At 38.7% G+C, this 10,687-nt stretch overlaps 1 protein-coding gene across 1 annotated transcript in view; it reads right to left on the bottom strand.

Moving 5' to 3' along the window:
• Nemf (nuclear export mediator factor) overlaps window positions 1-10,687 on the bottom strand; it is a 51,271-nt gene that overhangs the window by 17,035 nt on the left and 23,549 nt on the right. The window contains exons 17-18 of the mRNA XM_055595289.1: window positions 4,095-4,198; window positions 2,886-2,948 (exon numbers count right to left, since the gene is read on the bottom strand). Of these exons, the coding sequence (XP_055451264.1) occupies window positions 2,886-2,948; window positions 4,095-4,198 (167 nt within the window). The remainder of the gene's footprint in view (window positions 1-2,885; window positions 2,949-4,094; window positions 4,199-10,687) is intronic.

Genomic DNA, 10,687 nt, shown 5'->3' with positions numbered 1-10,687 from the left:
TGTGTGTGTGTGTGTGTGTGTGTGTGTGTGTGTGTGTGTGTGTGTGTGTGTATGTATGTATTTTACTTTCCTTTACTATTTTACAGATTTTACTATAGTATTCTGTATCTTGGCAAGTTTGTTACTAATTTTATATTATGGATTAAAAACCACGGTTTCATGCATGTTAGAAAAATACTGTAACACCGAGCTATAATACCTATTTCTCTCTTTCTTTGTAAAGATCAAGTCTTATCCAGCCCAGGCAGGCTTCACACTTACTGTGTATCTGAGGATTACACTGAATTTCTGATCCTTTCACATCTACTTTCTGGATGCTAGGACAATAGGCCTGCACCATTTCTGTGGCACTGAAGATTAGCACCTGTTAGTAGACAAGCACTCTTCTAACTCAGCTATATCCCACACCCCTTATTTTATTCTTTTTAATGTTAATATTTCTGGTTTATCAACTTATTCATTGCTACTTGTGGTACTTTCAATAAGAGCACCTCCCCTCTCCCCCAATAAATCTCAGGCATTTGAATTCTTGTTTCTCAGTGAGTGGTTGCTTGGGAAGGATTTGGGGTATGTGCTTGTGTGTGACCTTTTTGAAGGAGGTGTCTCAGTGGGGGGGTGGGCTTAAGGTTTCAAAAGCCTCCTGCCAGGCCCAATATAATCTCTCTGATTCCTGTTTGTAGATCTGGATGTGAGCTCTCAGCTGCTGTACTAGCAACCTGCAAATTCCCCCCGCCCCCCCCTCCCTGCAATTTGTAGCACATTTCACATGAAAAACTCTTAACTCTCTGGAAACATAGGCTTAGTTAAATTCTTTAATTTTAAAGTTGTTTTGGTTCTGGTATTTTATAACAATAATAAAGAAGTAACTAAGACACAAGTATATATTAATACAATGTATTTCCTTTCCTTTCCTTTTTTTTTTTTTTTTTTTTTTTTTTTTTTGATACAGGGTCTAATGTAGCCTAGGCTGGTTATGAATAACCTGAAACATTGAGTCTCCTGACTCTAAGTCATAACTGCTGGAATTACAGGCCTGTGCCACCACACTTATTACAAATTGTTTATATATCCATCTTAGGTTATGTAGATACTGTTGCTTGTTGACTCTGAAATTCTGGCAATTTCCTTAGGTTTTTTAAAAAATATAAGAGCAAGGGTGGGCCTTGTGGCAAACACCCTTAATCTCAGCATTTAGGAGGCAGAGGCAGAGGCAGAGGCAGGTGAATCTCTGAGAGCTGGAGGTTGGTATAGTCTGCATAGTGAGCTCCAGGCCAGCCAGAGACCCTGTCCAAAAACAAAACAAAACAAACAAAAAGCAAAAGCAAACACATACACATATACCCTAGACAAAAACAATACATAAAAATACATAAATAAATAAAAGATCATAGTTTGGTTAAGAGAGTTTTACTTTACCAACTTGAGCATTTTGAATTTCACTTTATTGCTATCTTAGTTTGGGTTTCTATTTCTATTGCTGTGATAAAACACCATGACCAAAAAAAAACAAAAAAAACACAAAAAAACAAAAAACAACAACAACAACAAAAAAAAAACCAGCATGGGGAGGAAAGGGTTTATTTGGCTTACATACCTAGTGCACTGAGGGAAGCCAAGTAAGGGACTCAAACCAGGTGGGTACCTGGACACATGAGCTGAAGCAAAGGCCATGGAGGGCTGCTTACTGGCTTGCTCATCAAGACTTACTTAGCCTTTCTTTCTTATAGCTCCAACAGCCACCAGCCCAGGGTACCCCTGCCCACAATGGGCTGGGCCCTCCCACATCAAATAATTTAAAGACCAAAGACTCACTATATAGTCTAGGCTGGCCTTAAATTTTGATATCCTCCTGCCTCCACCTGCAGAGTACTGAGATTACATCTGTGCATGACCACACCTAGCTTACCACATGGTTTTCTGTATCAACTGAAGTCCTGGAATGAATCACAAGGTGCATAATCCTTTTAATATGCTGCTAGATTTATATTTGACTGCTCATAACTTATCAAGGATTTCTGTGTCTACATTCTGGATGTTGCTGTTTTTCTAGTGATGTATTTATCTAATTTTAGTACTAGGAAATACAGACTGATAGAATGAATCAGGAAGTGTTCCTTATCTCCCAAATTTTGGAAGCAATTTTGAAGCACTTACATTTAACGCACAGAGATCCATCTGCCTCTGCCTCCTGGGTTCTGGGATTAAATGTGTGCTCCACCAACTGCCCCGCTGGAATTTTCTTTGTGAAGTGTTTTTGTTAGTTTACTGCCTACCTCAGTCTCTTTACTTGTTACGAATTACTTTCAATTTTTTATTTTTTCTATCATATGATATCTGTAACATATGAATGTTCTCTGTACACTTGTTGGGCAGTGTTCTAGAGATAATGTTAGGTTTAGTTGTCAATGTGTTCAAGTCTTCTATTTCCTTGTTAGTCTAATGTTTAATTATTCTATTCATGTTCATTGCTGACATTTTAAAACATTACTGTATGTACTTGTGTCTACCCACTCCATCACTGTCTGGTTTCTCTCCATGTATTTTAAGACACAATTGCTGGACACATGTTGTGACTCTTGCATTCAGGCAATGTTCTTGTATCATTACATCTTTCTTCATCTCATTTTTGTTGTCTGCAGTACTAGAGGCTGAATAATAGTTCTTGTTTATCAGTTACATTAAAATCTTTTCAGGAGGCTAGTCCCCAGAGCGCAACTACATGTGACTCTGTATCCAGGTGATTCCACACTTTCTTCTGGACTCAATGGGCACTGCATGGATCATATGTGAACATTCCCACACACACACACACACACACACACAACTAAAAATAAAATGTTAAAAAAAAAAAGAAAAGAAAATTCCAGATAATGGAAATATATTACCTGTTGGATTCTTAATTACACAGCTGGTAGCTCCATGAAGATCAGCATGCACATAAATGTCTCCTTAAATAAAGACAAATGTGAAATGAATCTTTAAGTCTTACTTCTTTTGTTTTGCTTTTTTTCTAAATTTTTACTTTAAAATTTTGTGTGCATAAATGTTCTGCCTGCATATAGTTAAACCACCTATAGTGCCCACAGAAGTAAGAACAAAACATTAGATCCTCAAGAACTGTAGCTACAGATGGCTGTGAGCTACCATGGGATTGCTGGGCACTGAGCTCACGTCAGTTGCAAACAGATCCAAGTGTTCTTAACTGTTGAGCTATCTCTCCAGCTATCTCTCCTTTTTTTTTTTTTTTTTAAGATTTATTTATTTTATTATGTATGCAATGTTCTGCCTACATGTACACCTGAACACCAGAAAAGGGCACCAGATCTCATTATAGGCAGTTTTTAGCCACCATGTGGTTGCTGGGAATTGAACTCATGACCTCTGGAAGAGCAAGCAGTGCTCTTAACCTCTGAGCCATCTCTCTAACCCCCCTTTTTTGTTTTTGAAACAGGGTCTCCTGATGCTACTTAGGTTATCCTGGAACTTCTGGGATCAAGTGGTCTTCTTGACTTAGCCTCTCTAGCAACTGCAACCACAGGCATGCACTACACACCCAGCTTTAAGTTCTATTTGTAAACTGAAAAAATGGTCACAAACTTTAACGTTAAAACACTATAAATTAAAAAAAAATTGGCCTGGGCAGTGGTGGTACGTGCCTTTAATCCCAGCACTGGGGCGGCAGAAGCTAGTGGCTCTCTGTAAGCTCAAACCAGCCTGGTCTACAGAGCGAGATCCAGGACAGCCATGGCTACACAGAGAAACCCTGTCTTGAAAAACCAAAAACCAAAACAAACAAACAAACAAACAAAAAAAAACCCAAAAATTTGATCCACCATGACTTGGAGAACTGGAAACTATATTTTGTAAATATATCAAGATCAAAAGTCCAACAACACAGATTAGCTCAGCAATACTTTTGCAATATCTATTTAACAAGAAGTGGCAAAGACTTTTTCAACAAAATGTAAACCATAAAGCATTAAATCTCTACTAATTAATTCTGTCAAACAAAAGCATAAGATGAAAATCAGTGCCTATTAGTTAAATAATTGATAAATCATTTAAGAGAAAACTTCATGGAATTTTAATCTTACCTGTTGTTAAGTATCTTTTCACGATAATCTCATTCTGTTGCTGATCTCGACCACCTATAATTAGGTAGTTTTCTGAACTGATGAACCACAGAAATTTCTCAAACCTATCAAATTAGAAAAAAACCAAAGTGAACATTTTTTCTGTATAGCAGCTTGAATAAATATAATTTGCAAAACAAAATATAACAAAACAGGAAGCTGTCATGTCTGTATAGAATAAGATATCAACAATTTAATAGTACAATTACTATTCAAGGACCAAGCAAAATTTTACTAAAAACCTGTAGTGTATTTTTTACAACACTCTTAGAAGAAACCAAATTTTGGCGGGGCATAGTGGCACATGCCAGTAACTCAAAAGGCAGAGAGTTCCAGGCAACCCAGTGATACAAAGAGACCCTTGTCTCTCTCAGGGGGAAGGGCAGGAGGGACAAAGACAGGGAAGAAGATCTTACTAAATTCTATAATCTTACTAGGTGGGACATATGTTCTGAGCACTTGGAGGATGAGGCAGAAGAGTCAAAACTCAAGGCCAGCCACAGCTATATATCAATTTAAGGCTAGCCTAGGCTATATTAGCCTAGGCTAATAGGCTAATAGGCTAATATATTATATTGAAAAACAACAACCCACAAACCAATGTTATTTTTTTTTCTCTCTCTCTCTCTGTATTTTTATTGTGAGACAGGGTTTCTGTGTGTATCCATGGCTGTCCTGGAACTCATTCTGTAGATCAGGCTGGCCTCAAACTCAGAGATCCACCTGCCTGTCTCCTGAAGGGGATTAAAGATGCATGACACCACTGCCTGGCTCTATTCCTTCAAAAATTTTTTTTTTAAATTGTATGTGGATGTGTATATTTGCATATAAATATGTACATATGAAAGCACGTGCCCACAGAGTCGATAGGAAGGTGTTGAAACCCATGGAACTGGAGTTATAGAGCATTGTGAGCTGCTCAATGTGGGTGCTGAGAACTTTACTCCAGTCCTCTAGAAGAACAGTAAGTAGCTCTTAATCACTCAGACATTTCTCCAATCCCCAAATTATTTCTTTACAAAGGTAGCCTTCTTAAACTTAAGGATGGCATAACAATGAATTAATTCCATAAATCAAAAGTGAAAAATACCAAGTGCCTGAAGATTCAGCTTTCTTTCATCAAGATACCTAACAGGTTCTGGATCACTGATAATGCAAGAAATTATGCCAAGTTGGGTGGTACATACCTGCAATCCCAGACTCGGGAGGGTAAGCCAAGAGAATCAAAGTTCAAGGCCTGCCTGGGCTACTCAGGGAGACCCTGTCTTATCATTCCCTCTGACATCCCCCTCCCCTCCAAAAGAGTAACATTATAGCTTTTTTCAAAAGACAGAGTAACTGCAGTTCTCATTAGTATATTGTCAGGATAGAAAGAATAATAGGATGGCAAGATGGCTCAGTGGTTAAGAGCACTTGCTGCTCTTCCAGAGAACCTGGGTTTGATTCTCAGAATGAACATGGCCACCACAACCATATGCATATAATTCCAGTCCCATGGGATCTGATACTCTCTACTGGCCACAAGGAGAACACAGATGTTTATCATACTTATAAGACAAAATTAAGACTAAATAAGTTATAACAGTATATATTTATAAACCATTTAGAAAATGACCATATAGATAAAAAATAAAGATTTGCTTTATTATATATAACAAAAATATCTTTTCTATGATTCAATCTATACTATTTAAAATAGATTTAAAATCTGACATAAAAACATCAAGCAATACTCTATTTTATTCCTCAAAATATAACAGGAAAAGACTTTATTTTCTGATTATTTATTTATTTGGTACTAGAGACAGAACTTGAGTTAATCTTGACTGCTTTGTTAACAAATGTCTAGGGACTTGGGCATGCTAGCCAAATACTCTACTACTGAGCAACATCCCTGCCCTTTTTTGTTTGGGAGACAAGGCCTCAACTAAGTAGTTCAGGCTAGCCATGAACTCATGATCATCCTGCCTAAAATCCAGGACTGTTTCTAGTATTTTTTGTTTATATGTTTTTAGCATTACCAGAGATCCAACCCAGGGACTTGGCTGTGCCAGTCATTAGTACTTCAGGTACCGAATTACGTCCTGTGCCTCTAATCTAATTTTGTTGTCGTTAGTGTTTTTGAGACTGAGTCTCCTACATAGCTCTGGCTGCCCTGGAACTCACTATGATGACCAGCAAGCCTCAAACTCAAAGAGATATGTATGCCTACCTCTGCCTCCTGAGTGCTGGCATTAAATCTCTAATCTGATTTTTGATTGGAGGTACATCAAAAACATTAAAGGTTTACAAAAGGCATGCTGCATCCCTTGAGTTTCTCATCACTAACAGGGAGGCTCTGGCTAGCCCCTCCATATAGCACTCCAGTTCATGCACAAAGCAGCTAGCACATTTACCCTAGCCATGTCATTTTTGCAGGCACAGTATACAATGTTCCACACTTTTTTCTTTTTCACATAAAGATATTTTCTTCCTTGCTGAGTGACTTTAATTCTTTAGTTCATTCCCCAAATGACAGAAAAGAGATTTGTAGAAAGACAAGGACAAGCATATAGAGATTAGGAGAGATAAAATATGTATTCTTTAATCAGCCTAGTAAAATAATATATGTCTGATGAGGAATACATAACTAAGAAGCTATGACAGGGGGCTGGAGAGATGGTTCAGTGGTTAAGAGCACTGTCTGCTCTTCCAAAGGTCATGAGTTCAATTCCCAGCAACCACATGGTGGCTCACCATCATCTATAATGTGAACTGATTCCCTCTTCTGGCAGGTGTAAATGCAGATAGAACACTCATATACATAAAATAAATAAATCTTTAAAAAAGAAAAAAGAAGCTATGATAGTTAATCTTAATTGTAAACTTGAGTGAATTCAGAGCCATCAAGAAAACACAACTCTGAGTGTATCCAAGAGGGTGTTTCCAGAAAGGTTGATGTGAAGAGGGAAGACTACCCCAAATATGAGTGGCACAATCCCACGGGCTGGGCTTCTGCACCAATGAAAGGATGAAGTGGGCCGAACACCTGCCTTCATCTCTGCTTCCTGACTATGGTTATGATGGGAGCAGCTGCCTCCCTGCCCTGCCACCATGCCTTTCTTGCCATGACCCTTCTCCTGCAGGCAGGTATGCATCCTCAAACTATGAGCATAATAAACCCTTTCTTAAGTTGCTTTTTCCTGGTATTTCGTCATAACAAGAAAAGCAACTATACCAAAACCAGTAAATAGGCAGGAAAATTGCAAGTTCATGGCCAGCCTGACCTACAAAGTAAGTTCTAGATCAGGCAAAGACAGATATACAGAGAGACAAACTCACAGGCTCACTTTGTCTTTAAACAAACAAAGAAACCCAAAGACCAAAACAACAAAGAATTTGAATTTATAGTGGAACGCTTACTTCCCCCCTCCCCCCCCAGAGAGGGTTTCTCTTTGTAGCCCAAGCTGGCCTTGAACTTGGTCACAGATCTCCAGTTGCCTTCCCCTGAGTGCTGGGATTAAAGGTATGGGCCACCATGCCCGGCTTTTGAAACACTCTCCCATAAAGAAAATTTCAGGACTACTCCACTTTATAAGTAAATTCTATCCATATTTAAAGACAACTAAAAAAAAAAGAACATTTCTAGCTTATTTTACAAGGCAATAATATGATCTTGATATGACTCCCTGATAAGAACACTACTAAAAATGAAAATTTTAGGTCAATCTGACCAATAGAAATGTCAAATGTAATCAAACTAAGCAGAAAGAGAAGGTAAACAAAAAATATAACAAAAACTTGATAAATAAAAACAAACAAGCAATCAGATCAGATTTAGGAAGCTGAGTCTAAATGGCACTCGAACCCAGGAAAACAACTTTTTTTACAACATAAAACCCAGAAATGTCAATATAAATGAGATGTAGCAGAAACTTTTGAAAGCGGAGTCAAATGATCACTGAGTTCAAGGCTAGTCTGGGACACACAGGGAAACCTTGCCTCAAAGCAAACAAAAAATGGCAACTTAAAAAGCATTTTAAGATGGGGTTAAAAACAGGAGGATTGGCTGAAAGTTCTTTATCTTCTTTCCAGCTCTAAACATGACTGCAGTTCCCTTTCCTTACCCTAACAGAAGGAGAGGTAACATGTAGCATACGTTAGACATAAATAAAAATAATAAAATAAAGGCCTAACACAATAGATACTATCACTCCCTATCATGTACTATTCCCACTGGGCTCCTTAGATTATGACAGCAAAGTCATAATTGTACAAACAGGACCAGACAGAAAAACAAACAAATAAAAAACCCTAAAGACAAGAGCTCTATGCAAGGCAGGTACCACAGATCATATCACAAGCCCAACCATCCAGAGAAAACAACTCACTAGCATTTTAATAGCATGCTTTGAAATATGAGTGAGAAATGAGGGGCACCAGGTATGCAGGAATGTCTCTACTATGAAAACTACTAGAAAAAAGGAGAGTAGGTAAGCAAGGTCATAAAGCAAAGTTAATTCTAAGTTGTAGTTATGCAGGCTGAACAAATCTGTACATCTAATGTACAACATGAGGACTGTAATTAATAATTGGAATTGTAAAGCAGGTGTGAATGTACTTGCTTTAATCCTAGCACCTGGGAGGCAGAGGTAGGTGGATCTCTGGGAGTTCTAGGCAAGCCAAGGCTGCACAGTGAGGCCCAGTCAAGAGAGAGCACAGAAAATGAGAGAAAAAAAGAGTTAACTCACTGTACATTGGAGGCTCACTCAGAGTAAAGCTCAGGTGCTATTATCACCACTAGCAACAAAATGAGCATTCATGGGACATAACAAATACAATTCTGGTCTTTAAATCTTCTCTAAAATTACGTTTATATATTTAGCATGTGTCTGTGTGTGCGTGTACGATCAGATGTGAGCGAAGGTCAGGGGACAGCTTGTAGGAGTTAGGTTACCTTGTACCATGTGTATAAGGGCTCCTTTAGCATAAATGCTCATTATCAGGCTTGGCAGCACTTCTACCGTCCACTGAGCCATCTCACCAGCCCTTGTGCTTTGAGCCAGGATCTTGATCTGAAGTCTTGGGTGGCCTGCCATTTGTTCTATAGTCGAGGTCGCTTCATGAACTCATGGCAAATTATCTCCTGTCTCAGTTTCCCAAATGCTAGGGTTATAGACATGCAGCACCATATCTAACCTATGGTGGATATGTGCTTGGCTGTGGTAATCAAATAAAAATATCATGTTGTATACTTTAAAATATAAACAATAAAATTTAACAACTTGAAGAAGATACAGTTGATAGGGACCAAAAAAAAAAAAAAAGTTAATACAGGGTTCAGGATTGATTCCTAGCATTTGGGCTACAGAGGTAGGAGGACTGTCTCAAGTTCTAGTCTAGTCTGGTCTACCTAATGAGTTTCAGGAAGCCTGTGCTACAGAATAAGAGTCTTAAAAAACAAAACAAAAAACAAACCAGCAATATATAAATCAAAACTTTTACAGCAAGTACTTAGAAAAAACAACCAAGCAAGCAGCTCTTGAAAAGAGGACAGGAGGTTAAGGAGACTGCTCAGCAGCTAAAGTAACTGCTGCATTAGACCCTTAGTTTGATCCCTAGTACCCATGTAAGAAGCCAGGAGAGGGAGCACATGTATGTAGCGCCAGACACGGCTAAGGGAAGGGAGATCTGACTCAGTGAGTAGTTGAGTAGCCAAAATGGAGAGATCCAGGTTCAGTGAGTGACCCTGTCTCAAAAAAAAAGTTAGGGAGACCAGGTGGTGATAAACGCCTTTAAACCACGTGCTCAGGAACAGAGGCAGGCACATCTGTTGGGTTCAAGGGTGGCTTCAACTACATAGGGAGTTCCAGACCAACCAGAACTACAAAGTAAGACCTTGTCTCAAAAAAAAAAAGAAAAAGAGCAACAGAGGTCTATTGACCTCTAGCATGCAGAACCGTGTGCACGTACAGGAGAGATGGGATGTGTATAGGGTGAGAAGAAAAATTCTGTGGAAGGACTGAAAGAGTTGAAGACATTAGATCAGTAAGAACATAGAGAAAAAAGACAAAGAGTTAACTGGAAAAATGCAAGAAAACTGGAGGACCCATTCAGGAGATTCCATATGTAGAACTATAACAAGGCCCAGCAAGACAACCAAGTGAATAAAAGCATCGGCCTCTGGGTTCACACCCTATATGGTAGAACGTGAGAACAGATTCCCACAAAGTGTCCTTTGACCTCAATAGGCATGCCAAGGCTCTCCAACCCCACAACACATACACACACACACACACACACACACACACACACACACACACACACACGAGGAGAAAATTGTCAATCAAGTGTCTCAGTTTCCAAACTAAAAGGGTCCACAAAGTTTAGCATGGACTAAACCATTTTCACCAACCCACATCACCGTGAAATTCTAAAGGGAAAAAGCTGTGAGAAAAGAAAGGAAAGAAAGAAAAGAAGGAAGGAAGGAAGGAAGGAAGGAAGGAAGGAAGGAAGGAAGGAAGGAAGGAAAGAAAGAAAGAAAGAAAGAAAGAAAGAAAGAAAGAAAGAAAGAA

This window comes from Psammomys obesus, unplaced genomic scaffold, assembly GCF_907164565.1.
Source record: "Psammomys obesus unplaced genomic scaffold, mPsaObe1.curated_primary_1811, whole genome shotgun sequence".
Classification (NCBI taxonomy): Eukaryota; Metazoa; Chordata; class Mammalia; order Rodentia; family Muridae; genus Psammomys; species Psammomys obesus.
Note: the sequence above shows the minus strand (reverse complement) of the source record. Positions and strands in the feature narration are given on the sequence as shown.